This window comes from Embiotoca jacksoni, unplaced genomic scaffold (genome assembly GCF_022577435.1).
Source record: "Embiotoca jacksoni isolate LCO1_2020_lvr unplaced genomic scaffold, fEmbJac1.0.p SCAF_7, whole genome shotgun sequence".
In the NCBI taxonomy this organism is placed as follows: Eukaryota; Metazoa; Chordata; class Actinopteri; family Embiotocidae; genus Embiotoca; species Embiotoca jacksoni.
This window is the reverse complement of record NW_027185425.1, coordinates 2,614,602-2,642,359: the sequence shown is the minus strand read 5'-3', so window position 1 is coordinate 2,642,359 and position 27,758 is coordinate 2,614,602. Positions and strand designations below refer to the sequence as shown.

The following is a 27,758-nucleotide window of genomic DNA, read 5'->3' as shown; positions in this document are numbered from 1 at the left end:
TTCCTCAAATTCCCGATCGCATTTGTGTATGGGTTGAACACTGGGGCTGCAGTTTCCAAGCAAAACACTCTCGTCCTTTCAGCCGCGCTGCTGGTTTCCACTGGCTGGATGTCACCGGGCGGCTCTCTGATGCGGAGATGTTTGTGAGCTGGACGCCGTGGAAACACGGCCGCTTGTTTTTTCCCCCCTCTTCCAGCAGACTGGCATCTTTCCTGACTAATGTTTTCCTGCACTTGGCCAGTTATTAACTTTCACACACACACACACACAGAGATGAGTCTTTGTGGTGGTTGTTACACTGACTCTCTGGACCGCACCCGCACTCACTGTCAGCTGTCATATGTTCCACTTGATAGAATTAATAGATTTTTTATTTTTTTTTATCATATGTCTTTATTCGTCGCCCTCCTAAAGTACTTTATAACCTTCGAACGTCCTCGGAGGGTCCAAAAGTCTGCGACCAAATCAAAAGTGTGAGTGACGTTTTCATGGAAAGCTGGAAATAATGAGAAAGTTTGAAAGATTTTTTTAAAACAAAGGATTTCACAAAATTGACAGTTCGTGTCATTTGAGGGTTTTCTGTTCAGTTTCGGTACATTGTTAGTACGCGAGGCTGTTTAAACGCTGCGGGGAGGAGGAGTTGCTCTTTCCTATCCCGACTCTCACTGAGGTAATGTCTGTTCATCACATTTGAAGTATTGCCGCGAGCACAAGCAACGTGTTTTTTTTTCCCCCTTCATAGGAAACACTAAACCGTAATTCTCCCAAACAGAAGACCCAAAAGACGCCAGTCAGGATGTTTCACTGACTTATCGGTGAGAGGCTTTATTTTTTCCTCCAGTAGCTATTTAAAAGTGTGAGACCAACGAACTGAACGGATCCGAGTTTTTACTCGAACCTTTCCACCGCTGTTAGAATCATCACTTCATGACATTAACTGTGTTCATTTTTTTTTTGTAGAAAACGGTCAGATATCCTTCGGTTGCTGTATGTTTTCCCCATTGAAGCACATTTCGGGTGATTTCGTCCACCTGCAGTCACTGTTCACCTGTTGGAAACATGGCTGTGCCTCAAGTTTACAGCAGCACGTTGACCGAGTATCGTTAAATACGTGACGGCGGAAACATGGCGTCACGACAAGTGACGGTCTCAGAAGCCAGATTGTTATGTTAAGAAAAGAAGCGCTTTCTCAGCATCAAATCACAACTAAACTCAAAAGGTTTCAACAATTTCACGACAAAAAAAAAAAAAAAAAAAAGGAGAAAAACATAATTGAATTTAAGTGTAATTGAGATATATTTTGCTTTCTTATCTCTGGAGTCAGTTGTGCCCCCTCACGTTGTAAACTGTTGGTCTAGACTGGTGCTCCGATCTGAGAGTAAAAAGAAAACAAAGCCTTCTGCCTCCAAGAGTTTTATGTCCTTCCTCCAAAAAAAAAAAGAAAAGAAAAGTCATTTTGTTTTCTTGGCAAACTCTCGCCTGCCTCCTCCTTCGCTGGCGAAGTTGCGGACGCGGTGTATTTTGGCCAGCTGGCTCTCTATGGTCTTCATTATGTCCACGTGGTCGGGGATGTGAACGTAGCGGACGTTCCTGCCAGTGATGAACAGGTCCTGCAGGTGGGCCAGCTGACCCCGCCGGTCCCGGTACAGCACGTCCTCCAGGCGCACGTTCATGAAGGCGTCCACGTTGACAACTCGTCCCCGTGCCGTGCTCTCGTCCCTCAGGTCCACGGTGGTCACCTGTCCCTGCAGGCCCTGCAGCAGCACCACCATGCTGTTCTCCGTGATCGTCCGCTCGCGGATCGAGTTGAACACTTCGACCGGCCTCGCGCTCGACGACGGGGATTGAGCCGCCTCGGGCTCCATCGGCTCTGGTGTGTGGAGGTCGGAGACGCCTGCAGGTAGGAACAAGATTATCAACACTTTGTTGTCCATTGTGTGCCGTGATGTGTTGGGTGTCTGTCTGCAGTATTTATGGTGTCTTTTTTTTTGAGGGGAGGCGCAGGTGTATTTAATGACAGCAGACCAACAAAGAGGGATGCGGCCGTAATTAAAACACCTGCGCTTTCCATCAAGATGTCTGCTGTAAAAAAAACCCAACTCTCAGCTCATTTCCACGCTGTACTGATTCTGGTACTGATGTCCCACTGAAGTGAACAGAGATTAAAAAACAAACAAACTGGGAAATATGTAAGTAAATCATAATAAGAGCAGAAAATGCTGTGAAAAGGCTTTAAAACGTCCTTTATTTATACCCCTGGTGTTAAATTTAAAGAATTGTTACTTAGGATATTAGAAGTAGAAAACTATGAAATGGGTTTGGTTTAGAAAATGACTTGATTACGTAGATTACGGATTAAAACAGACCTACATTTAATAAGTAGGACTCGTCGTGGATGGCAAATGTCAAATTAGGACAGAAAAAAAAAGCTGTCAATATCAAAGATTGTCTGAAAGTTGTAAAAGACAGTCAAAATGATCCACAGTACAAACACACGACAGACACGTCTTTAATCCGATGTTATGGTTTTGCGTCTCGTAACTTCCGAATTGAATTAGAAAGTAAACAGCGGTCAAATTCAGTACGACGAAGCGTCTAAAGAGCCCAAATGAAACGGTTACCCTCCGATGTTGTGTCTAACGTTTACCCGAATCAGTCCAATAGTTAATAGTTAATAGTTAGACACACCAAACCTCTGCTGGTGGCGAAAAACCGGTCGAAGATGTAAACAACGTGGTTTTCCCGCACGGAGACTGACGCAGGGACAGCAGCGTGATGACGTTTCACCTGACGTCTTTTTTTTCTTCTTCTTCAAATAACTTTATTCAAAACGAGGATATTTACATGACAATAGAAAAGGGAAAATACTAGAGGGTTTTTGAAAAGCAAAGCTAAAACATAATTTAAAATAATAATAATAAACTAAGATAGTACAGTTACTTTAAGGGAAGGAAACAAATATATTACATAAAACCATTGTTTCACTTTATCACAGGAAAATTGTTTGCATATAATGTTGATTTAAAAATGATTTTTTTTTTTTTTATAAAGTAGGCACTGACCTTATTAAATTTACCACTATGAATATGGAGTTTAGCTGAATAGTAATTAAGTTAATAACATAGTTGTAGCGTACCCCCTTCCTAGGTTTGCACTTCTTTCCATATAATAGACAGTAAAACCACGCAGTAATCGGGAACAACATGACAGGAGTTACAAAACAAATAAAAAAAATACTTTCAGTAGCCAACGCACAAAAAGCACCATTATTATCAAAAAGTACAAATGTAATCATTGTCACCATTAGATGAAGCTTATATTGCGTAGCTTGAAATATGCTTTCAATATGTGTCTTTAACTTTGTTTGTTATATTTTTCCACCTGAGTTCCTTAAGCAATTATTCCAATAAAATTGTAGATAAAGATTAAATAGAGACTCTTATCTTTCTGAAATAATTTATGGATTCTGAGTTTTTGGTCAGTGGCAGGACCATAGACGAGGTTTATCATTTTCTTAAAACACCAGAGCGACAGCGTCCTCTGCAGGCTGCTGCAGAAAACAAAGTAGGATCTCTATTTCTAACATCCTTAAATGTTGTACAGAACATGTATTCTCTGCTCTTCTCTACTCTCTAATTGATCAAATTGGAGCATCACATGTTTAAATAACTTTAATGAACCAGGAAAGGGTCTAAAAAAAAGTGCTATTTTCCCAGCCAAAAACTTCTTTTAAATGAAGAATTAAAAATTAATTAATTAATAACAGAAAAATAACCAGAAACCAGTACGAACATAAAAATAAGAACGAATGCTTTATTGTAAACATAAACTGTTAGAAAATACACTCGCGTATCGCAGCGGTTGTTATGTTTCATACGTTCATGGTGTTTTTCCGAGTGCAACCTAAATACTAAAATCAGGTTTTGTTTAACGCGCTACAGAATCAGTCCTTGGTTATTTATTCTAATTTAATGAACAAAACTGCATATTTCCGATGAAACAGCAGCTCACAGTGAACCATAATATGATGTTGATATTAACAAATAGCGTGATGTCACCAGGTATCGGACGTTCAGGCCATGCAATTTAAACAATAAGCCTCGATGGGCATCGTGTTCTTGTGCAGTTTCAGTGAATCAGAAGGAGAAGACAGACGAGATGGGAACAGAGTCAGAGGTCAAAGGTCGTCCATCATGGCCAGCAGGTCGTCTCCTTTGTTGCAGCTGTGATTTTCAGGCTCCTCTTCTTGTTCTGCGAACTGTCCAGCGATTCGAGCCAGCTCGGTGGCCGCCTGTTCGTCCTGAATCAAACAAAATCAAACATGTCGACTAGAAATCGGTTCGAGGCCAATCAGCTACAGTCTATAATAAATATAATAATCGTGAAATTATATTTTATCTACTCATCATGACGTGTAATACAAATTCTATTTACGATGCAGGAAGAGCTGCAGTATTACATCATTCTACCTGCATCGCCTGAATATTTATCACTCCAAAATAAGGCTCCTCGGCTCCACCTGCAGCGCCCCTGTTAAACAAGACAAAAGTCTTTTGAGGTGGAAATGATTGTTTATTCAGCTGCAAAGAGGGAGTGGAAGAAAAGTAGAGCGCTCACGTCTCCTCCTCCTCTCGGTCCGTATTAAACAGGTTGATCCAGAAGCCAGCTTCCTCTCTGGCCGCGTTCTCGGCCTTCATGCTGCCCATCAGACGAGCCAGCAGGTTCAGCTCTTCTTTAGCCAGCATGTTGGGGGTGTCGTCGGGCTGCAGATGGACGGAGGAGCGTGGGGAGGTTAAACACGAGCAGAAAGAAGGCCACAAAACGTGAGTAGAGTGGATGTAAAAGGATAAATACAAACACAAGAATTACACGAACAGTTTTATAATAGCACCCTGAAAGTGAGCCAGCTAAATGGAATAAGGATATCATCTTTTTTTTTTTTTTATTTACACTTGTGCTTTTCTTGCTTTGCGTTCAAAATATCACTTCAGAGTAATAATGTTTTCTGGCCAATGGGGAGCAGCGGAAATTAAAACAGAATACTAACATATTAACAGCTTCTCAGTTTAATTTTACAGCGTTAAAGAAAAATGGTATCTGAACTTCTTTATATCTAACTAGCAGCATAAAAGACAGCAAACACTGCTGTTTTTTTTTATCGGCCATGTTAATGATTAACTTTAAAATTGAACAGAAATAGTGCTATAAATATGTGTACAACAGCCATAATAGGGTTTTTAGAAAACGTTTTTTTTTTTTTGCTTAAAGGTAAAGATGATGTTAACATCAAATTTGTTTCTTAATGTCTGGTTTTGATATTGATTAAGACCGCTGCAGGTCTGAGTGAGAAGCAGGAGCACGACAGCGCTGGCAGCAGACATCATGTTGTCTGATGATGTGAAAGCTCTCTGGCTGTAACGACGTGCTGTGAACGCGACATAAATCCAATATTTAATCTCTTTTCGCTCATTTTTTTTTTTTTTTTGTCTCTACCAACTCCTGAGGGAAATTTTAGGTAGAGTGAGCCATAATAGTACGATTGTCTCAAGGCATATGGCACCATGTCCACCAACTATAAATGTCAATCAGTAGCCATTGTTAACACGTGAGCTGTGAATAATCACCATTATTACCTTAGCAGAGGGAGCCTTGGACGTATGTGTCTGTTCGGGATTGTCCACAGTGTACCTTTTTTAATTCATAAAACACAGCAGTGTCACCCGGAGGTTTACAGCATGTCTTCCAACGTGTCTTCGGCGTGTCGTGTCCCACGCTGCACATACGTACACGTTCATGCCCAGTCTGGTGACTCGGTCTCCATGCAGCTCAAAACATCCCTCTTTGATGGGGCTGCTGTAACTTCCTCCGGTGGGGAACTCGATTCGTCTCACTTCTCTGCCCCTCACATCAAACGTCCTGTGGAAACAGGAAGCAGATGGTGACACACTGGAATATTTAGAGATGGAAACGTACGACTAAATATGAGAAAATTAAAAATGAACACATGCCACTTTCTCTGTGGAGCCTTTGCAGCTGCATCATCTTCAAGAAGCCACATCTGGTGCCACTATAACGTTCAGGCAGGTGTTAAATATGCCGCGTGCAAATGATCACTAACCAGGCCAACATGTTTGCAAAGTTAAAAGTAGGTTTTACTTCTATGTTTAGCTGCGAAACACGACAAGTCCTTGTCTGTGTGCTGCATTTACTCATATCATTTAAAATGTAATTTGAAGCAGTCGAGAGGGAAAACGCGTTGATATCTCAAATTGTATAAATAAGTTGTTGGTAGAATCGCTGCGATTAAATCACCACTGGCAATTACGTCTAAATAAAATGATGTTATCACGAGTACAACTAGTTCACCTAATTTGATTAGATTTATACAGTATACGGTTTCACTAAACCAACTCCTACAAATCTGTGACCTTCTTCTGTGACCACGAGGTGAAAACGACTCCAGAGTTTGGCAGCTTTCCCAGCTCTCCTTCCGCTGACGTAGTTTGGGGCAAAGTTCACGCCGTAATTCTTGAATCGCTTTTTCTGATGAACTGAAACACGCTGACCTTTCGGTCCACTCGTAACGTAAATGGGATGTCCGACATCCGAAATATTAGACAAACTGAATTTTTCACCTCAAGGTGGCGCTGAAACGTTCAGGTATTACAGAATAATAGAAGGGAGGTACGGGTTTTACGTTATCTCTTGAGTATCTCTGGTGTCACTATTTACGTGTGAAAGAGCAGCGTTACCTAATAAGACCTGGAACATCGATCCCATGAGGCACCGGCCCCGAGGTAGTCAGAACAAAACGTCCGTTGGCATTCTGGATTTTATTTTTCAGGAAAAGTGACACCTAAAATAAAAGAGAGAGAAATAATCATTAACTGACAGAAGTTTTTTTTTTTATTGTTTTTTTTTTAATATATATAATCTCCTCTCTTGTTTGAGTTTGAGGAATGAGTTTAAAAGCCGAGACTCACGCGAACATGCATGTCTTGACAAAATAAGAGCAGGGTTTGTCTGAGAAGCTGGAATTCACCTTCTGGTAAAGATGAGTATATCTGCAGAAAGTAGAGAGGAAACTCGTTACACAGGTTGTAAAGGCAATCAAAACTGACAGCTGGAATCTGCACAACATGTACCATATAGCCTGCTGCATCATGGGTAATATGTGTCAAAGTTGAACATTTGTGCAAACAGTATTTAGTAAAGGAATAATAAGGTTAATAAATACCTCAATGATTCTCCGGTGTGTCTCGTTCACTTGGTTCATGATCACAGGAGTGTCCTTTACAAATTCCCTGATGGCGTCTATGTGATTGTACGAGATGAGCAGCAAGTCTTTTGGTCGTGGACAAAGGAAGACTTGATTTTTGAAAGCCATGACTATCAACTCATAAAGCTACAGGAAGAAAAAAAAAAAAAAAAAAGACAAAACACAAACTTTAAGGACATGAGAAATGAAACTAACTTCACATCCCAACGACCTTTTCAGAAGGTTATTCCTAAATGATTTCCACTCAGTATAAAAGCTGCAGTCTTAGATTTGAGACAGACTTCACTCACAGAACAACAATCCCTTCAGTTATTTTAAGGCCTGACTGCCTTGATTACGTCGACTTTGACTGGGAATAAATTGGACCTTTTAATGGCAGGCAAGTTTTTATGTCAAACTAACAAGGACCCGTGCTTTGAATATTTAATTGTTAGACTTGATGAGAGAAAGAACTCGCAGTCATCGTAAAACCACAGCTGCAGAACATACGCATGTCATGTCATTTTATGTGGCATCAGGACACCTGAACGATTTGCAAATCTGGATTTATCCTCAGAGACATGGGATCGGTCTAAGATCATTTCCTATTTAGTGTATAGCACACCGGATTTACTGTCCGCCGTTTTATCCCGAGTGTCCGAATGCTGTTTGTGTAAATTTATCTACAGATGCCCTCAATAATTCTCCATAACCAAACAAAAAATGTAATCTCTGTGTGTCATGTAATCGAACAATCCCAACACGTAATGCTCCGTGTTTTATAGATACAAAAATTAGCTTGCATCACCACAGTTGTGTGTGAGAAGGCAAAGTAACAACGATAATTATGTGTGTGAAATCTCAATTTGCTGCTCGCTATTGAGTAGATTATTTTGTGTCCGTTATAAATATATATGGAGTTATTTAGAGTGAAAAAGACTAATTTCAGACAGAAGTTTCAGCCATGGACTTGAGGAGCAGTACATGGGGGGGGGGTCAATTGGCAGAAATGGAATATAATATCCATAATTAGGTTTTGATTCGCGTGTAATCACCTGAAAATAAGAGTTGTGTTTTGTTCGCTAGGAATGAGCGCTTTACAGCTACACGGGGAGCGGGTCCTCTTCCCCCGGTACCCGCCATGTTGTTCCACCATGTTTCTACAGTAGCCCAGAATGGACAAACCAAACACCAGCTGAGTTTCGAATGGGACGGTGCGGTGAAAAATATTAAATTGGTTGCAATCTGCAGCGACGTGCGTAGATGCTACTAAATCCAACACGCTGGTACTTAAAAAATAAAATAAAAAAATAAAAAATCTTCCACAAATGAATGTCTAACTGTGCATCGGTCTATCTAAAGGGCTCCCGTCTCTGTTTCCAGTATCTCTCACGTACTCTGTCCATGCTGGCCGGGTTCAGCATCATGATGGAGGCGTGCGCTAACCGAGTTAGCACCGTTCTCATTGTCCTGTGAGAATACAACTGCTGAGGTTTGAGAAGTTCGTCCATGAAGCTTTTACTAAACATGGTCCCAATGATGTCGTTCATAACTGGGAATAGGGAAGAAGCAAATGCAAAAGAAAAGGAGCATTAAATTTACCGAGCTGCTTTACTCTTATTGACATATGTAGGCAGAGTAAATAGAAAGGCAATACAAAAAAAAGAAAAGAAAAAGAGAAGAAATAGGTTGCTAACCTTCATTTTATGCCTTTTTATATTGATTAAGAACAATTGGACCTTAAAAGTATTGATATATTCTGGACAGTCATCAAGGGAAAACGAAATGTAATAATATTAACCATTTGAAGTTACTGCTCAGGTTAGCCGGTTATCGTTACCAAGGATTGAGCTCTTTTTTTTTTTCCTCCCTCATGATTTAGCTCCGGCCTGGTGCAGTTTTGCCTGACTAAAATCTGAATTGCCAACTCGCCGGTTCTTAGAAGTTCATATTTTTAATACAGTATTGCAATTACAAAACAAACTTTCAGGAAGTTTTAGATGGAGCTGAGTGATGCAATATTTGTACATGTCAGTGCCATCAAATTTTGTCGTTAAATTTCCAGAGATTACGTCTCGATCTCACAAGGGACCGACGGCAGGTGTGTGTGTACGACTTACAGCTAACAAGAGATTACAGGGGGCAGGAGGGCCTGACTAATGTGGATGTTGCGTGGATACCTCTTTTCCTGTCATTGTCTGACCACACTCCTGCGGCCGCAGTCAGGTTCCCCATGAAAGAAGAGAACGAGGACAGACACGTCATTTGTTGTGGCGCATCGGAGATACACAAGAAGCACATTTCTCGGGTGATATATGCCGACATGTGACGGCGACAGCTCGTCGACGAGGAGGGACGACTGGGAGCTAAACACGCCTACCGAGCCTGTCAGCTACCTCTACCTTTCTCCGTGTTGTCCTCGGACGTGTTGCGAGCGCGCAGGCGTTGGTCCAGTATGTACAGCATCTCTCCGCCGAGATCAATGAAAACCAGCGGGAGGGTTCTCGCGGACATCCTGCAGAGACAAAGACGGGATTAGCTCCTGTTGGTAAAAGCTGGTGCAGAAGTAGGCGTTTGAATCAGTTGAGCCCGTCGCAGATCGAAAGCACTGTTGTCATCACGAGGGCGTCATCTGATTGTTCCCGTTGTGAACCGCCACCGGTTACTGAACTGGGCATGTTGCGTCGTATATGATCGCGCTTCTGAAGATAACGTTTCCTCGCTAAGATGCAACAGGTGGCCGTGGAAGAGGATCAGCAGCGGACAGACACGAGCTTATTGGCCGGGATAAGGATGATGTGACAACGCGGTACAACCAACCACAGACGGGTGAACGGTGAACGCACGTGCAGAAGAGAACAAAAGCTCTCCTTCTGGAACCATGTCGGCGCTCTCGACGGCCTGTTTACGGCAGCTTGTTATAAAAAAAAAAATACAAACCTTCCAAAAGTATGTGGACACCTGAAGAAACCATGAATTGTGTGATTGTTAAACGTCTCTTTCCGACGTCACTGTGACAGCCGCCGCTCCTCCGGGAAGGATTTCCACCTGATTTTTAAACCTGGCTGCTGTTCCCATTGGGTCACAAGAGCATTAGTGAGGTTAGCTTCTGATGCTGAGACATAAGGCCTTTCTCCAGTTTATCCCAAAGGTGTTGAGGCCAATGCTCTTTGCAGGTCAGCCTCCTTCCACTCTAAAACACTGGGACACTAAAACTGTTGCCCCAACTGTAGCCGCAAAGTTGGAGCCACACTATTTATTGAAATATTTTTTTTTTTTTCCAGACTGTTGCTTTACAGCTTCAGTTTTCCTCGCTGTTGAAACTCTGTTCGCATTCATGTTTGCACAGCCCCTCTGACCAATCAGCGACCAGTATCGGTGGCTCAGTGCAATGATGCTGAAGCCAAGCATTTTTTTTTTCTATATCCGGTTTCAGCAGTTTAGAGTTTCGGTAAATATGTTGGTCAAGGCCGGTTGACTAAAGGCCGCTCCGTAGTAAATTAACCCGAAGGTCCACGCCCATTTGGATGCACGACTGGAGATGATTCCCGATGGAGTGTGGCCGGGCCTATATTTTCATACAGTGATTTCAGTTCTGGTAACACTGGGCTAGATGAGAGGATCAGAAGTACTGTAACAGCTGTACGGTAAATGATATCCAGTTACAGCAAGAGCCCAGTTAGCCTAGCTTAGCATTGATTGACCTCACAGTGACAACAAGGCTCCAGGGAGTCACTGCACCTGACCCTGAACACATCTCACACATAGGCCTATTGTTTTGCACTTTCTTTCATTCTTTTTTAAAAAAAAAAATTATTTTAATAATATAATAGGACTATATGGATAAATATTATATTTCTTTCCTTTAATTCTTTGCACATTTACAGTCTCTAAAAAAAATAGATATTAGATTAAATTATAATCAATATATAAACCTAGATATATGATTTTGTATTTACACATTCATAAGGCCACATATTAGACTTTCGTATGGGTCCTTTCATATAGGCAATTTGTGTCCAATGAAAACTCCACAAACTACTGACATGCACAATGCAAGGTGAGCCAGTGTGGCCCTCAGATAATGCTTGTCATGGGGCCCTCTAGTGGGTTGATCTGTCCCTGCCTGAGTATAAAATAAATAGGATAAAATGTGGTCACTTAAATAGACTTTAGAGAATTTTTGAAAGCTGCGAACTTTAAAAAATAAATTAAAAAAAAAAAATTCCCAAATGGCTAATAAATAAATGTTGTCCTGCTAAACTAGTAAAATCCGTGTGGGAACTGAGAAAAAAAAAAACCAACCTTTTAATAGATCGTATCGTAGTTCTTAATTTTATGGTCCATGTGTCCCCGTTGACGCGTGCGTAATGATCTGGGTGAATTGTGAGCACGGATGGATGATTTCATCGTGAGATCACCTCCTTACTGGAATCCCAGCATGTGACTGGTCGTCTGCCGGTTGTTTGCTGTGTGAAGAGAAGGGGAAAAAAAAAAAAAACCCAACTTCCTTGTGTCGACTCACAACCCGAGACGCACTCAGGACGACACATCAACCGTGTCAGAAAACTGAAAACCTGAGCCTAAGGGATTTTGTATTTTTAACGTGCAGGTAAATTTGTTTCTTTTGTTTCAAGTTGAGTTTTGACGCGGAAATAGCTAAATGAGAAACTGATAAATTGACTTTCACTCATTTATTTAGGTAGTTAAGAGATTTTTGCAGTCGTTTATTTTCCCTCTTTGCTCTCCTTTTGTGTGATGTTGAACTTTTAAAGGTACAATTTCACTGTAAGGTTACCGAGTTGTGTTTTGAGATCCACCCAGTTTCAGCACGTTGGTGTCGACGTCTGAATGAGAAATGCTTTTGTTGCCACTTCATTTTAAAGTTCATTTATCAAGCAGAAAGGTCAAGACAATTACGGGTTTCAGCCTTTAAAAACTATTTTCTGCCATTTCATTGCAATAACTGGACTGGATTAATTAAAACAAATAACCTGTCGATGACTCAATGCTTATAGTTATCATAATCTTTTGCGGCTTAAAAAAAAAAGGGTAATATTGTGCCTTAAAAGAGAATAACAAGTGCTTTTAAAGGAAAGAACTAGAGCTTTTTATTATCAGTGTCTGTCAGGTGTGTAAAATGGCATAATTATGTACAAAACGAATTGCTGTTATGTTAAACTAGTTCAAATGTAAAGAAATACAATTTACTGTCACATTAGAAAAAAAAAAAATCTAGAAAATATTCTCATTACAAGCCAGAATGAAGCAAAGAAAATTTTCTTCATAGCATTAGATTATTTTTTAATTAGTGGTGGACAGTAACTGTTAAATGTTTATGCTATTTTATACGACACTCATTGTACTTTTTACTCGCCTGCATTTATTTGACAACTGTAGTAACTTGTTAGATGAGCCTCAGGTGTTGTTACACAGTAAAATAAGCCACCAAACAGTAACTAACATTTACACTTTACAGTACAATATTTAAACACTGCCTGTATGTTAATACATCGATAATAGTGATTAGAGATATAAAATAGATCAATTTCAGACCGAGCACATTTCGTCTGCATAATTACTACTTTTATGCGTTAGATTTTGCTGATTATTTGTACTTTTACTGCAGGACTTTTACCTGTGAGAGAGTATATTTACATTTTTGATATTGTGACTTTACTCGTGAATTTTTCCTCCAACTTTGATTTCCTGTTGATCGATTAATTGAATAATGAATGCAGTGTTTTGTGAGGACGGGAAAAGTTTAAGATGTCTTTTTCCAACAGGCGCGACATGAGTGGGCTTCACCGACTGAGAGGAGATGAATGCTGATGTTTGTCTCTCCCAGCTGTGTGGAGTAAAACGGCCATCACAAGCCCTCTGAGCGCCGCACGCTCCCGACACTTTTACATGGGTCTTCCCTTTCCTGCTCTCAGCTCACGACTCGTCCCGTCTGTCCCGTTCAAAAAAATGTACACCAGTGAACCTGACCCGTCCCCGGACCCGCAGCTCCTGGAGGCCCAGCTGGACTTCTTCCACAAGCTGGGCTACTCCACGATCCAGGTAAAGGCTGTCCAGCAGAAGTTCGGCCCCAGCACAGACACGGATAAAGTGTTGGGGGAGCTGGTTCGGATCAAGGCCACTCAGGAGGCCAGGCAGGGGCAGGTGACCACGATGTCCGTGCTGGTATGCAGAGGGGACACCCGGGCTGCGGGCTGCAATTTGCTGCTTCCTGTTACCGGCACGTCTCCTCAGAGCCGAGAGGAGAGCGGCGAGGAGGAAGACGCTCTGAGACCCATCGTTATAGATGGCAGCAATGTGGCCATGAGGTGAGCAAAGTAATCAGCAGCTATTCTCATAATTCAGTAATCAAGAACAGCTTTTTTTTTTTTTTTTTTACCAGCAAAGGTGCCTAAAATTTACTGTTGAAAGCTTTGAAATGGGGATCTTTGCTCTCTTTTACAGCTGCTGTGAATAGCCCATCAGTCGATATTTGATAATCTAATAATGGGTTTAGACATTTTTCAGGTAAAAATGTCCAAAATTCACTGGCTAAATCCAATGATCTTTTTGGAGCTTCAACAATTAGTTGATTATCAACTAATCTTTTATGTTCTTTTGTATCTGCAAAAATGTCCAAACTTTGCTGTTCAGAGCCTTTAAATGTGAGAATCAGTTTTTTTTTTTCTGTTTTACATAATTTAGAGCTGCAACAGTTAGTTGGTTAATCAATATTTGATTATCAAAATGTCTCTGTTTCTCAGTTATGAATATTTGCTGCTTTTCTTTCTAATTGATGATATCGAACTGGATATTTTTGGACTGTTGCTCAAACGAAACAAGACATTTAAAGTTGGACTGTGAAAAATGATTACCAACTTTTCATAGTGAAAACGTTTAATCTGTTAACTGATCAAATATTCTGCAGATTAATTGATACTGAAAACCGTAACTTTCCCCACACCTGGTGTTGCTTGATGTCAGATAGAGCAGTGGCAAATAAAGCACTTTAAACTTCTACAGCTATTTATATATATAACACAGCAGCTTCACATATGAATCACTGTTTCACATTGTGTGTAGCTTTGATGTCACCCATTTAGACAACATAACAAGCGTGGACTGTTCTGACATTTAACTTCACCTCAAATCACCCAGTGAGTCACACTGTTTTGGAGATCCTCCTAATTGAGGCGATAAGCAGCTGAAAGCGGAGGTGCCTGATGGGTAGTGAAGGAGAGCTTCCAGCAACAATCTGATAGTCACTGTTTGTATTTTATCAAGAGTATGTGTAGATGTTGTTAGGTTTTTTTTTTAGGTTTTTTTTACGATTACGTTTTTTCATAAACTAGGATGCTGATAGGTTGATAGGAACAACACGTTTAGCTGCACTGCTTGGTTCGTATTTATCGTCTTTTTAATTTATAATTGACACATTTAACCATTTCATTTAAATTAAACCAGGATTAAACACAAATACTGAAATTCACACACGTGTTAACAGTAATATCTACTACTAATACAACTACTCCTATAAAAACACGATTTGCAACCTTGTGAACAGCCATTTTAGCATGCTCACAAAACCTGTGCTAATTATGCTGTTTTTTTTTTGGCAGAATTTTTTTTACCGCGTTCACCGTGTCGACATTATTAGCTCTAAACACAAAGTACATCAAAGGCCGATGGGAGCATCATTCGTTCTGCAGGTATTTGGTCACAAACCAAGTCAAATTTGGACCTGATTATGGCGCCAGATAAAAAGTCTGGAAATCAGCAAATTTATTACACTTCATTCTGCGTGATGCATGAATGTCTGAAACTAAGTTTGTGGCCCCTCATCCAATAGTCATTGAGATAATTCAGCCTGGAACGCAGTAGCTAATGATAATGGAAAATGATATACAATATTTTCAAAGCTCATGAGTTTAAATGTCAAATTTCGGAGACAAAGCTCACCAGAAATCACAGCACGCGGTCACTGTTTGGCTCTGTACTCGCTGACGTGGATGTCAGTTTAATAAAGCTGTTTGGCAAACGCAATGACAGCTTTGCCCAACTGTTGTCTTTTCTGCTCACAAGAACATTTTAGCCTCACCTCAGCGTTAACGGTTGTCATTAATTAATCATCTGTTGTTATCTGGCAATCTTTTTCAGCACATTTCACACCGATCACTGACTGATATAGCCAGTAATTTGGAGGTGTGTGCCAGTGGGAACACTCTATTGTTTCTTTCATGCACCTCCTCGTGCCCGGACACGCAGGTTCAGGCATGTTGTAAACTTGTTCTCGAGTATGCAAATCAGAGTATACTGCAAAAAAATTTCAACAAGAACAGGCCTGAGAGCATTTTACAGCCAACTATCTGTCTGGTCTCCTTGTTCTCTGACTTGTCACCTTTTAAACTCGACTCCCCTTCAATCACTGTCAAATAGTTTCACGCTAGAGGTCTTAAATAAATACAGACAGTGTGAATATCACTTAGGCGAGGCGCTCTGACATTATTGTTGTTGTAACTGTAGATTCATTAAACTGTTGCCGAGCGAAACACTAAATCACAATCACAACAGTTTGAAAGCCAGTCAGAAAAAAAGTAAAATACATTTCGGTTATTTCAATATTAAAATGACATTGCTTTGCTTCTGTGTCTACTGTTATATATTATGCTTTTTTAAAATTATTTTATTAAGAGAAATTCTAAATTGATTCTTAGGTAGTTATTTTATTAATCACTAAATTTAATCTGCAACCGTTGTAATTCACTGGATTCAGTACCTCAGATGTGACTATTTTCTGGTCTTAAATTGCCGATTATATGTATTTGAATTTCGGTTTGTTGGTTGGGCCTGAAGGGGGAAATTTGAGATGTTGTGTCTGACATTTTATAGGCCAGGAAACGTCGTAAAAAGCAGTGCATCCAAGTTATAAAGTAATAATCTTGACATTTATTATTTAAATAAATGTTTGTTAGGTCACTATTTCCACATTAGGTAACACAATAGTGATTGCTCCTGTGGCCCAGGGGTGTAGTAATCCCTTGCATTTGCAGTATGAAGTAATGACCGAGCTGAGCATCTGTGGCTACATTCCCGGGCCAAATCACAAACTGGACAGGGATGCATCTTCCATTATTGGGCAGTGGATGTTCTGCCAGAGGTTAGATGGTGCTAATGCAACAGGCTGGCTTTTTAACTGCTTGGATCTCTGGGAAATTTAGTCCAAAAATACAGCTGCAATTACTGCTTAATTGCCAAAGTTTCCAAATACACAAGTCAGGCAGCCAAGATGGCGCCATGTTTTGGCTTCACTTTTGTACAGTGGGAGGGAGTGGTGATGCTTCGCTCAAACTTATCCACAGTCTATGATTTCAATCCAAATAAGACAGGGTGTTACATGGGAGAAAACAAAAAGGGAAACCTGCGAGTTAAAATGTTGATCATCACAATAATCTTTGGATTCGTCAGTAATGAAAACAGTTGTTTTTTGCCGTCTCAGCAGGTTTAGTATTTACGACTAAATCATCAGGCTCAACCTGTATGAGAGAAGGAACTTCGTTCTATTGTTATCCTCTCATTTGCATGGCTAATGTCGACCTGATGAGAGCTGTGAGGTCGATTGAACATCAAGGAGAAGCCATGATGAACACGACAGTCATTGTTCTGAATCAGATCAGGGAAGTTTCCTTCCAGCTGTTAATGTGTGAATGTTTTGCAGGAGACAAAATTACATAAGTGATTAGTCCAACAATTCAAGTTTATCATTACCACTAATGAAACATTTATATTGTGTAACAGTGAGAACAGTTTAGCCAAAAAATAATGTCCAGTTTATTCCCTCTCTTCTTTCTCTCAGTTCTAATAAAGTCAAAAGTGTCCTTTTTTAGAAATGTGGAATTATCAATGAGTGTAAATCAAGGCCTTATTTGAGGTTATTGTTTGCAAAGTGCTGCGTCAAAGTGAGCCGACAAGCACAGGTTGGTGTATTCTTTCGCAGGCCCAGTTCCTGACAAACTCAAATGTCAAAATATACTCTGACTCCTGTCTCCCAGTTCAGGAGGTGAGATAGGAAAATTTCTGTTTGGATGACGGCATGTAGGGTCGTGTTGTTATGATTGACAGTTGCTTTAAGCACTCAATAAAAATGAAGAAGAAAAAAAAAAGTTTCGACAGAAAATTCGTCAACAGTTTCTCATTACCCTTTTTCCTGGTATCTGTCCATTCATTTTTCAGCCACGGGAACAAGGAGGTTTTCTCTTGTCTGGGAATCCAGCTGGCTGTGAACTTCTTTCTGGACAGAGGCCACACTGACATCACTGTGTTTGTTCCCTCATGGAGGAAAGAGCAGCCCAGACCAGATGTTCCCATCACAGGTACGATGATGGAAATTTAAGTTCGTCAAAACAAATTTCTACGTCCTTCTTTGTCCGGTATCACGGATGACACAAACGGTGTTTTACGGTGCTCCTTTTCGTCGTGTTTGAAACGGACAGAAAATTTTGCATTTTCTAAGCAAAAGTAACAACAGATTCACTGTTTCTTTCATTGCAAATGAAATATCTGTGTATTTGTTGATAAAAGACAAAATTAAAATTGAATTTGTTGCAACTGCTGATTCTCAGAGTGCGCTGTGGCTGAAAACCCCAGTGGAGGTTTCTTCTTTTTTTTCCAATTTCTCAGGAATGATAGAAAAGATAAAAATGCGGGGGTTTCCTGCTTGTTTGTCACACCAAAAGATAAAACATTTGAACTGCTGCCATCATTTTAACAGCCTACATCTGGAGTTTCAGCTACTGCTTGTTTGCTTCATGTAGATGAACAGATTGATCATGCGGATACATTTTTTGAATACAGGATGTGCTTTTAGGGCCCTTAGTTAATATTTAACTGGGTTAAATCAGGCCGCTGGGAAAAACCCAAATTAAACTGCACCCCTGGCCTCCAGAAAAATACTAATTAAGGTTGTGTGTGAAATATAATGTGCCTATGTTTGTGCTCTCTATCTTGGCACTCTCGCTGCTTAATTTTTGGCCATAGCAGGCCGCTGTCAGCATAAAAGCTCTAAAAGCCCACAGGGCACGACCTGCTCAGCACCAAAGAGCTGACTAACACAGTTTTTGTCTAGTTTATGAGCATTGTGTAGCATTAAGCAGCCAAAAAAAAAAAGCAGATCTTTCCCTCAGCAGATGGCGGAGACCAAAAACAGAGCAAAAAGAGTCAATATTAGGGCTACGTTGGCTCGGTGGTCAGAAACACGACTCCAAATGACTGATCATGTTGCTCCACAAGTCTATTTGCTTAAAAACTTCAAGATTACGCCTCGGTTATGTCACTGAGGCTAAAACAAGGTGTGTTCAATATTTGCGTTCGTGCACAGATCAGCACATTCTGCGAGACCTGGAGAGGAGGAAGATTCTGGTGTTCACGCCGTCGCGGTGGTTCGTAGGCAAACGGGTGGTCTGTAACGACGACCGCTTCATCGTCAGGCACGCCTTCGAGTCTGACGGCGTCGTCGTGTCCAACGACATGTACCGGGACCTCCAAGGAGAGAAGCCGGAGTGGAAGCGCTTCATCGAGGAGAGGCTGCTCATGTTCTCCTTCGTCAACAACAAGTGAGCTCCGCCTCCCCGATACGCGGCGTCCATCCTGAACGAATAGATGAACGATGAATACGTCAGTGAGGAAGAAGAAGAAGGAGAAGAAGAAGAAGTGTGACGTTGTTTTAAGACCGATGTCTGAATTTTGCAGGTTTATGCCTCCTGATGATCCTCTGGGCCGCCATGGACCGACCCTGGAGAACTTCCTGCGGAGGATTCCCAAGACTCAGAAAAGACAGCTGTGCCCTTACGGTGAGAAAACGCCGATCTTCTTCTGTCTATGAGTGACCTCGTAGAGTTCATTACCCCCAGCGGAGGGTAGGGATGTAGACCAACTGATAAATAAGAGAGCTTAACCTTCCAGCTCAGCTCCCTCTTCACCAGCCGTGGCTGCTTCTCCCAGCCTAATGAAATATAAAGCCTCGTTTAAATGAAAAGCCTTTTAGTGTGTCATAAATAGTGCAGCCACGTACTGTTAAACATCAACTCCAGCTCGTCACTGTGAGCATGCTAATGTTAGCATTCAGCTCAAAGCACTGCTGCGTTGAAGTGAAGTCTCACATGGCCGCCAGCATGGCTGTAGCAGCCGTAATTATCCGTAATGGGAAGTATGTGAGATTTGCAGTTAAAAGGTTAAAGGAATGCTTTAAAGGTCCCATATTTTACACTTTTGAGGCCGTTTATTTTCAGTCTTCATGTCCATAACAAGACATTTTGTGGTTTTAACTACTAAAAACCATCTCGGTGTAGTTTTACGTCTCTTCAGCTTTACTTGGCAGTTCTACTTAGTTTTGTGTCTGTTGTCTTTAAGGCGCTTTCAGCTCAGTGACCCTCTGCTCTGATTGGCTACATCCTTTCCATAAAGGCTTAACAGTGGGCGGAGCTGAGGGCAGACATAGGAGATGAGCCTGAGTTTGTGACATCACAAACTTACAAGTCTAAATAGCACAGCTGCTGAATACAGGCTGTGCGCATTTCTCTGTGAATGGAGCTTTTGGACACTTTCACAGTATTTATATTACACATAGACCTGATTAATTTTGCGAAAAGACAATGAAATCGGACTTTATATAAGAGACCTTTAATGTACAAAAGGTTTTGGCCTTTTTAAAAAAAAGAATTGACTTGTACATTTGACTTATATCTTCCTTCATTCATTCATACATGGAAACAAAAACGATAACTATTAGCTTGTCATCAATGTCCTCATGTGGATGTTAGAGGGTTGACGTTACTGTATGTCCAAGTCCTCCAGTTCTGGACTCACAGAGCAGACAGAGACTCTTATTTTGTCTTATTTTATGTGATCAGCATTGCTAAAATGTTCTATTTTTTTTCCTCCTTTTTCAGGGAAGAAATGTACTTATGGAATCAAATGTAAATTCCACCATCCTGAGCGAGCCAAACAGTCCAATCGTATGGTTGCCGACGAGCTTCGAGAGAACGCTAAACACCCTCCCTCCGCTCAGAGACAAGCTTCAGCTCGCTCCAGTCCTGTGTCCGGACTGAGCCTCTCGTTGGTGGAGGACATGGCAAAGAAACTGACTCTGGGACCCGAGAGCGGATCATCGAAGAGAGATCACAAAAACGAACACGTAGCTCAGGTGAAGACGAGTCACCGCTCCAGCAAGAAGGCCTCATCTCGGAAGGAGAAGGCCAGCCAGCACTCGTCTTCTGACCCGGACTCAGTGCGGCGGCGCAGCGGCTCTCAGGAGCAGCTGGACTCTGGTTTAGGCTCCATAGACTTTCAGACGGGGGAGGCTCCTCGGAGCGACCCCCAGTACGGGGCGACATACGGCAGACAGCAGTACTGCCCTCCGAAAAGTGCACCGTACGGCTGCTGCTCACACGGCGCTTCTTCCTGGGGCTCCACGTCGCCCTTCCAGCCCCGCGGCATCGGGCCGGGGAGCGGCCGCAGCGCCGACGTGATGCCCTACGGCCCGCCTCACTACCCCAGCTATTGTCCGTACCCCGTCAGCATGCCTGCGTACAGTCAGCCGACAGATTTCCAGAACAGCAGAGTCCCCAGCCACCAGCAGCAGCAGCAGCAGCGGCCGTACTGGTCCGATCCGTTCGCGGTCCGCAGCCCGCCGGAGGGTGAGCGCTTGCACTGGGAGCCTCCGCCGGGGACGCAACCGGGTCCCTGCAGCGAGGAGCGAGAAGTCGTCCGGAAGAAGCTCCTCGCCATCTTCAGCGCCCGCTTGGTGGACACGGCCATGGACATGTTCCCTCAGCTGATGGACCCGCAGAGGCTGGTGGCGGAGATCCTCATTTTGCAGAGTCAGAGCGGGTCGCTGAGATGAGACGAGTTCAGTCTGAACCCTCGTCTTTCAGTGGAAAGACTGAAGAGAAACATGAGTTAGTGTACTTTTGTCGTGTGGTATCCACCGTGCTATAAAGTGTAACTTTTGAAATGCTTTGGAGTTTCCTCAGCGAGCTGTTAAGCCAGAGGTAGTGTGCAGTTGATACAAATTGTATCTTTTATTCAAAATTAAATAAGGAAAAGTGGATTTTAATGCCACTTAATGGGATCAATTGATACTCTTAAGGACTTAATGTCCCCTTTATTAGGTACACCTTTGCAGTCTTTTTCAATCCATCATGAGTTTTATGATGCATTAACATTTACTTTTTCTTGACTCTGTCTGATGTTTGGAGGTTTGGGAGAGATGAATACTGAATGTAAAGTTATCTGTTTGTGTCATATTGGCACTGTGCACCAGTCATGCTTTCGCGTCAAACTACTGCAGAGTTGAGCAAACAAAACCAAACCTGCAATAAAAATGTCACGATGAAATAATGCTGAGTTCTCAGTCTGTGCAGCTAATACTCACAGCCCTCCCCCAAAATACCGATCTCACTGAAAATGAGATTACAACTTTAAATGGTTTTGTTTTATACTCCTGGTTTAGTTTATTTGATGTGTTGTGCTATTTGTTTCTGTGGTGCTCAGACTTATTGGACCCTTTAGGGGTCAGATCCATTTATAGCTACATTTATTGTATTTACTTAATGGCAAACTGACCAATCAGACCCCTGCTTGGCTTTTTATTTCAATGTTGAGTAGCTGTTATGGATGTTACTGATATAAAATTGAAATAAACCAATAATCACTCATTCTACTCGTTACATTTTGAGATCACAAACACTTTTGACGGTGTCCCTTCCTAATGACATTACCACACACTGTAATAAAAGATTATTATTTCCGGTGTAAGTCAGTCAAGGTGTCACTCTTTAATTCATAAGACTGCATCATATTTTATGGATTGATCATGTATTTGTCTTGACAAACAAATAGTTCAGCTGTCAGATGTCAGCTGTGTGGACGGAAATACACAATACTTCCTCCTGAATTCCCGCAGTAGGAAAATCAAGTGGTTAAAAAAAGAACTTCAAAGCAGACAGAGGAAAACCTCCACTATATGCAAATAAGTGCATGAGCTTAGGAATGCTCTCCTCTGTATATGCAAAGCAGGCTCATTGTTTGTCAAATACCACTGATGGCTGTGTGCTCACTGTATGTTCTGCAAACCTTTGTGTGTGTGTGTGTGTGTGTGTGTGTGTGTGTGTGTGTGTGTGTGTGTAAATACCTCAGAGTCAACAGGTCATCGGCTCTGCAGCCACCAAGACTTGTTCTTCAACACGAAACTGTGTTGTTTCTTGTAGTAGAACTTAAAGAGAGGAAAACCACACCTGAGCCACACTTGCAAATCAAATGAGGTCAAATGATTTTGCAGGAGGACCAGATAAGGATCTGTTTCATGGTTACCCAGTTTCTACAGAGTTGAGAGAGACTTCTACCAAAATCAGTTTCCTGTTTTAGTTTAAATACACTGAACTTCCTTCATTTCCATGAAGCGTTTGCTTCATACTGTTTGTAGTTGCACACAGTGTACTCATTAGGTCACGGTAGATTAAGAAACAGGCGTCAAATAGCCGGAGGTCAAAGAACGAAAAAATTAAACCGTAACAGAGTCGGAAGATTTATGACTCATTCAAGGAACAGCTGTACTTTCCCTGCTTAAGGCGCTAATTGGTATTGACTAAGTCTGTATTAACTCACTTGAGTGCACATTACAGGAACACACGCTGAGATGAAATGCAACTTCACTGATGGTCTTGTGTAAATTGGGCCTTTAAAGCAACAAAAAAAGCTGCAAGGAAGAAAAATAGGCTGTAAATAGAATACAAATATAGAACAACAGAGGACATGCTTTTAAACCATGGAAACATTACAATGTGTATAAATTAAAATGGCTCTCGTGAAGGTTTATTTTTGAGCATTTTAAGTCTGTTTTGGTCAAGTGACGTAACTTATAATACTTACTCATGAAGGTTTTAGCTTCCACCTGTTCCGTCCCTCGTGTATTGTCACATAAAATCATATTTATGAGATATCATGTCAAAGTTTTTATGCAAATTATAACGGTGAAAACTTCAGCTCTCATTGTAGGTAACCCGAGTGTCAACCTGTGAACATTCACTCTCTTTGTACGGAAAACGACGGGAAGCCCCCCACTGATGACAGGAAACTTTTGCTGTGTAAGCACTCTTATCACTGTTGCTGTGGTGAGCACAGTTTAAATCGGGAGGCTTTGTGCTTCGAAACAATGATTCAGATCGGATGCGGTTCAAAATACAGCAGCAGAGTGAGTGTTTACGGGTTCAAAATCTTATCTGACACATAATATAGCATTATATATATGAAAAAAAGATAAACATCCCATTTTCACAGAAGTGAAATGTGTAAAGCTGATTGGAAAGAGCTGAAAGCCAACCACATATTCCTTATAAACCTTTCGCTGCGATAAAATCTTTTCGAAAAAGTTGTGAGATCAGCTCATCTTTCTACAGACTGTCAGTGAAGCTTTACGGGCTGGTTTCACATACTTCGAGTAGACACACTGTTGGACTCAAACATTTTAAAGATGCCATCTTCTAGCGAAGGTGTCTGCATCTCAGCATAATATGCAAATACTGAGGCTGCCTCGGGTGAAAGGACATGCAAGTGTGCACAAGTGAAGACATGATGTAATTGATCACAATTGAATTATTTACATATTCTGATACGTCAAGTCGTAAACTCTTGAATTCAAAAATCCACTCCCTGCGTGTAAACTCTCAGCAGACACCTAATTCCAGCTTTCTCGAAACACAGGAAACTCTAGCAGAGGTGCGACCTACGCAAGATCTGACCTGATAATGATAACATCTGACCTCTGAGGTGTCAGAATACAGGAAAAGCCCTACAGACAGTTGCTTGAACATCATTCACCAGAGTGTTTGCAGTCCTTCTACAGACTGGTAATGACTCCTCCTGCTGGATTTATGAAGAAATGCTGCAGTTATTAACATTTCTCAACTGTATCTGAAATACAGATGTTGTTACACGTTTTTTTTTAACGGCTGGTACTACAGAAATGTTGATTTCCGTCTGTTTCAGTGTACAGATATCTTTTTCTGGACATATAGTTTAGTTTTATCTTCTTATGACACCTGAAAAGTAAACGTCTCACCAAAACTCATTTGTCATATCTCAACTTTAGACTTTTGGAGGCTGATGTGAAACATCTGTTGATTGAGATGTATGAAAAAAAAAAAGACTGGATATTTTTGTTCTCTAATATCCCTTTGACCTTGCATTGTTTAATTAAGTATAACGAAAATGAGTTATTAACGTAATAAATGCCAATATAGTAAACAACAGGGGCACCTAAGTGACTTTATCACAGATGGTTATTACCTCCAAATTGTAATTAAGTGCAGTAGGATAGCGGTAGTATATTTATTTAGCTTTTATAAGTAGGAAAAGTAGAATAAAAAAAAACCAAAAAAACATAAAAAGGTGAAATTGAAAACAAACTACATTACCCATAAGTCCAACAGATCCTGCGCAGACTCAGTGCGTCGCGGCTTCATGACGCTGGTTTTTGTCGTCCTAACCCGGTTACCGCGCTGCCGCGTCTCGTCCCGACAAGCGCTGGTTAAAATACACGTCGCAGTGATGTAGCACAAACCAGCGGGGACTTCAAGCCTGCTGTGACCAGCCGTCGCCGGCTCGCGTTACAAGCCCTCCGGGGGGGCTTTTCACAGCCGTTTTTGTCAACCAGATAAGCCGCCGAGCTAGCGAGTTAGCCACACCGCTAGGACAACAAGCTGGCGTGAGTTTTTTTTTTTTTTTTTTTTTTTTTGGGGGGGGTTGGGGTTGTTTTTTTTTTTTTTTTTTTGCGATGTGCCGCCGTGTGTTTCTCCCGTCTCGGCCCGCTCTCTAAACTCAAGCTGCCGGGGCACGTTATCTACGACACCGCTTGTTTGCTGCCGCCGGGGCGTCCAGCTTAAAAACAACAACAACAACAACAACAAAAAACACAAACAAAAATGTGGCAAAGTGTCGGGCTCACACTGCTGGTCATTGTGGCCACACTTGTCTGCGCGCTGCTCTTCATGCTGTTCGGTGAGTTTCCAAGAAAATAAACCACTTCATAAATAAAATAATATATATATATATATATATATGATACTGTTGTCATCGACGTTACCAAACAAGGCCTCGGATCACCTGATTTTGTTAGTGAGCGTGTGAAGTTGCTACGTCAGCTAATCAGAAGCTACCCGATGCTGGCAAAACAGAAAGGGAATATTTTTCTGTAAAAAATAATAAAAAAAATAATAAAAAAAAATCCTGGCGTTTAAAATGAGAAAGTTTAAACGAGTCTTCTTCAAATTGAACCTGAACTTTTCCTTTTAAAAGTTGCCTCTGACGTCAGTCAGCTGTATTGGATGTCTTCGGCTTGAGTTTCTATTTTTAAACCCTGTTTCCTTCTCACTGCCTGCTTCTCTTTACAAACTGTGACTGATATGAGATTTTTTTAATTTATTTATATATTTTTAATTTAGCACCTTTCACACGGGTGGATGCTCCTTTTTTTAAAAATTTTTTTTTATTTTTTTTTTGAAAATCTAATGTTTGTCGCTGATTTAAAAATCAAAACTTTTGGCAATTTATATTCTGCTTCTTCGGCCTACAAGTGAAGTTTTTACCTGGACGCAACTGATCCAGCTTCTCAGGTGAACCCGTCTCCACTTTTCTGCTTCCAGTATCAGAACCAACTACCAGTGCAATCGAGCCCTAAAATTAAACATCTGTTTATCTGAAAGATAAATATATATATATATGTTTTTGTCCATTTGGGAGACTTGTTTCAGTTTTTTTTCTCTTATCTCCTACCCAGGCAGCCGTAACTTACACATCTCTCTCTCTCGTTCTGTATAAATGACGAATAAACGGCTGCTTTGCAACCGGGACTTGAAAAGTGCTCGGTGGACGCCGATCATCTCGATAACCGGGGCTTTGCGGGTAAATAACAGTTTCCCTTCTTCGCCCCTCAGGTTGGTACGTAGTCTGGCAGCTCTTCCTGTCCAAGTTCAAGTTCCTGCGTGAACTCGTCGGGGACGCCGGCACCCCGCAGGCCGAAACTCAACCGTCCGAAACCAAGAGCGAACGTGCGGCCGGCGCCCCGGCACGAAGCCGGCCCCGGACCGCACGCCAAAGAGCCGCCTGTCCAGAAAACACCTCGTAGACGGCCACGCACGTGAAACCCGTCTCGTTGCGTGCGATCACCAGAGATTTTTTGTTTTTGCTTTTTTTGTCACTGACCTGACACTACACACGGACCTGGCAGTCAACCCTCCTCCTCCTCCTCCTCCTCTTCCTCCTCACCGGGACACTTTAAACTGACCAGGCAGACCTCCTGGTTTTAAAGGGAAAAGCCATCTACGTACATTATTGTCCATTTCTTTATGTCACCTGTTGCTATGTTTAACTACGCACAGTCGTATGTCCTTAGCAGCGAGTCTGGTCCTCCGGTTACCCTGCAATCGTCACGGCCAGCTTTCCCGCGAGCCGGCCGAGCTGCTTCCTCTACCGCCTGCGCGTGGGGTGCGACGACGCTCGGTCACGCCGAGAGACGCGTGAATTCTCCCGTGTACATGTTTGCGATGGTGTATTTTTTTCTTTTTAGCATACGCGAGTACTACTTTGAACACAGTAGGCGGGTAACTTGTTAAAGAAAAGAAAAAAGAGCTAGCCTCCCGTCATTTCTACAAGAGCAACGATAGATAAACTCAAAACTGACAAAACGAGAGGTCTGTGCAACTGACAACTTTACTTTCTTTAAGTTTTAAAGAAACTTGAGTATCGAAAAAAACGTTTAGTGCAATGAGAGGAATGTCCATGCTGTCATTTTGTTGTTTCTTGCGCAGTGTGCTCGACGTATAATGGACTTCCATCCGTGAGGTGGAAACTGATCTTGTTCTTTGTAACTTCTGCTTCGACCTTTATTTTATTTTATTTTTTTTTTTTATAGATTTATACTTGAAAGCGTCGGGAGAAAGTTTCAAGGAAATGACTGTTGACTGCCCGAGTGACGGCCGAACCCTCTCCCGACCCCCGCGCCTCTGTCTGTATCGGTGCCCGTCTCCACGGCATCCACCGTTTGTCACACGGCTTCCTTTTTGGCTGTAGCTTGGTGTCCACCACGGGGCACGTCAAAGCTGACGTCAATATTTATGTATTACAGTTTCCCTCGAGGTTCAGCTCATGTAACCCTTGCACCTTTTTTTTTTTTTTTTTTTTTTTTTATCAGCAGTGTTTTTATTTTACCCCCCCCCCCCCCCCTCAGTGGAGCAGTAGCTTCAAATAAATAATGCCATAAATATATCAGCCTGTTCTGTTTGACTCTTCTGTGGAAAACTCACTGTTTTTAAGGGATAGATGGTTCAGAGTATTTCTAGCCACTCAGTTTTTATTCTATGTAATAAACATAGAAAATATTCAATGTCTCGCTCCATAGGTTCACAATATAACTGGACTAGGCATTTGGAAATTCATTAGAAAGTCATTA

The 27,758-nt window shown here is 41.6% G+C and overlaps 4 protein-coding genes and 1 long non-coding RNA gene across 8 annotated transcripts; 3 read left to right on the top strand and 2 right to left on the bottom strand.

The window, feature by feature from the left end:
• Window positions 1-510: 510 nt before the first annotated feature.
• On the bottom strand, window positions 511-2,757 carry lsm10 (LSM10, U7 small nuclear RNA associated). 3 transcript variants are annotated; one of them, XM_069176836.1, is made up of 2 exons: window positions 2,689-2,757; window positions 511-1,894 (listed from the first exon to the last, which is right to left on the bottom strand). In XM_069176836.1, exon 2 carries the CDS (start codon window positions 1,863-1,865, stop codon window positions 1,452-1,454), a length of 414 nt encoding a protein of 137 aa, XP_069032937.1. In that variant the 5' UTR covers window positions 1,866-1,894; window positions 2,689-2,757; the 3' UTR covers window positions 511-1,451. The 3 variants fall into 3 exon arrangements, with proteins under 3 accessions (XP_069032937.1, XP_069032938.1, XP_069032939.1); XM_069176837.1 differs by having other exon boundaries at window positions 2,694-2,752; XM_069176838.1 differs by lacking the exon at window positions 2,689-2,757 and adding an exon at window positions 2,371-2,675.
• Window positions 2,758-3,818: 1,061 nt separating this feature from the next.
• On the bottom strand, window positions 3,819-9,625 carry oscp1a (organic solute carrier partner 1a). 2 transcript variants are annotated; one of them, XM_069176346.1, is made up of 10 exons: window positions 9,379-9,625; window positions 8,656-8,810; window positions 7,238-7,405; window positions 6,984-7,064; window positions 6,753-6,856; window positions 5,788-5,916; window positions 5,634-5,688; window positions 4,618-4,763; window positions 4,470-4,530; window positions 3,819-4,300 (listed from the first exon to the last, which is right to left on the bottom strand). In XM_069176346.1, the coding sequence occupies exons 2-10, from the start codon at window positions 8,806-8,808 to the stop codon at window positions 4,178-4,180; spliced, it is 1,020 nt and encodes a 339-aa protein (XP_069032447.1). In that variant the 5' UTR covers window positions 8,809-8,810; window positions 9,379-9,625; the 3' UTR covers window positions 3,819-4,177. The 2 variants fall into 2 exon arrangements, with proteins under 2 accessions (XP_069032447.1, XP_069032448.1); XM_069176347.1 differs by lacking the exon at window positions 9,379-9,625 and having other exon boundaries at window positions 8,656-9,006.
• A 2,167-nt stretch (window positions 9,626-11,792) lies between these two features.
• Window positions 11,793-22,029, top strand: zc3h12ab (zinc finger CCCH-type containing 12Ab). Its single transcript, XM_069176310.1, has 6 exons — window positions 11,793-11,870; window positions 13,045-13,587; window positions 17,489-17,628; window positions 18,633-18,867; window positions 19,004-19,104; window positions 20,203-22,029. Exons 2-6 carry the CDS (start codon window positions 13,169-13,171, stop codon window positions 21,153-21,155), a joined length of 1,848 nt encoding a protein of 615 aa, XP_069032411.1. The 5' UTR covers window positions 11,793-11,870; window positions 13,045-13,168; the 3' UTR covers window positions 21,156-22,029.
• Window positions 22,030-24,768: 2,739 nt separating this feature from the next.
• On the top strand, window positions 24,769-27,496 carry LOC138214902 (uncharacterized). Its single transcript, XR_011179669.1, has 2 exons — window positions 24,769-25,016; window positions 27,222-27,496. It is a non-coding gene; the product is annotated as an uncharacterized lncRNA (long non-coding RNA).
• On the top strand, window positions 25,042-27,496 carry smim13 (small integral membrane protein 13). The gene is made up of 2 exons (XM_069176748.1): window positions 25,042-25,309; window positions 26,245-27,496. The coding sequence occupies exons 1-2, from the start codon at window positions 25,234-25,236 to the stop codon at window positions 26,433-26,435; spliced, it is 267 nt and encodes an 88-aa protein (XP_069032849.1). The 5' UTR covers window positions 25,042-25,233; the 3' UTR covers window positions 26,436-27,496.
• Window positions 27,497-27,758: the final 262 nt, after the last annotated feature.

What these genes read in the sequence shown, in the direction of transcription:
- zc3h12ab (XM_069176310.1), top strand. Translation starts at nt 13,169, where the DNA reads ATGGGTCTTCCCTTTCCTGCTCTCAGCTCACGACTCGTCCCGTCTGTC. An exon ending in ACCAGATGTTCCCATCACAG is followed by an intron (nt 17,629 to 18,632) that starts GTACGATGATGG and finishes GTTCGTGCACAG; the next exon opens with ATCAGCACATTCTGCGAGAC. An exon ending in TTCTCCTTCGTCAACAACAA is followed by an intron (nt 18,868 to 19,003) that starts GTGAGCTCCGCC and finishes TGAATTTTGCAG; the next exon opens with GTTTATGCCTCCTGATGATC.
- lsm10 (XM_069176836.1), bottom strand. Translation starts at nt 1,865, where the DNA reads ATGGAGCCCGAGGCGGCTCAATCCCCGTCGTCGAGCGCGAGGCCGGTC.
- smim13 (XM_069176748.1), top strand. Translation starts at nt 25,234, where the DNA reads ATGTGGCAAAGTGTCGGGCTCACACTGCTGGTCATTGTGGCCACACTT. An exon ending in GCTGCTCTTCATGCTGTTCG is followed by an intron (nt 25,310 to 26,244) that starts GTGAGTTTCCAA and finishes TTCGCCCCTCAG; the next exon opens with GTTGGTACGTAGTCTGGCAG.
- oscp1a (XM_069176346.1), bottom strand. Translation starts at nt 8,808, where the DNA reads ATGAACGACATCATTGGGACCATGTTTAGTAAAAGCTTCATGGACGAA. An exon ending in GTCAAGACATGCATGTTCGC is followed by an intron (nt 6,857 to 6,983) that starts GTGAGTCTCGGC and finishes CTTTTATTTTAG; the next exon opens with GTGTCACTTTTCCTGAAAAA. An exon ending in GACCGAGAGGAGGAGGAGAC is followed by an intron (nt 4,531 to 4,617) that starts GTGAGCGCTCTA and finishes CTTGTTTAACAG; the next exon opens with GGGCGCTGCAGGTGGAGCCG.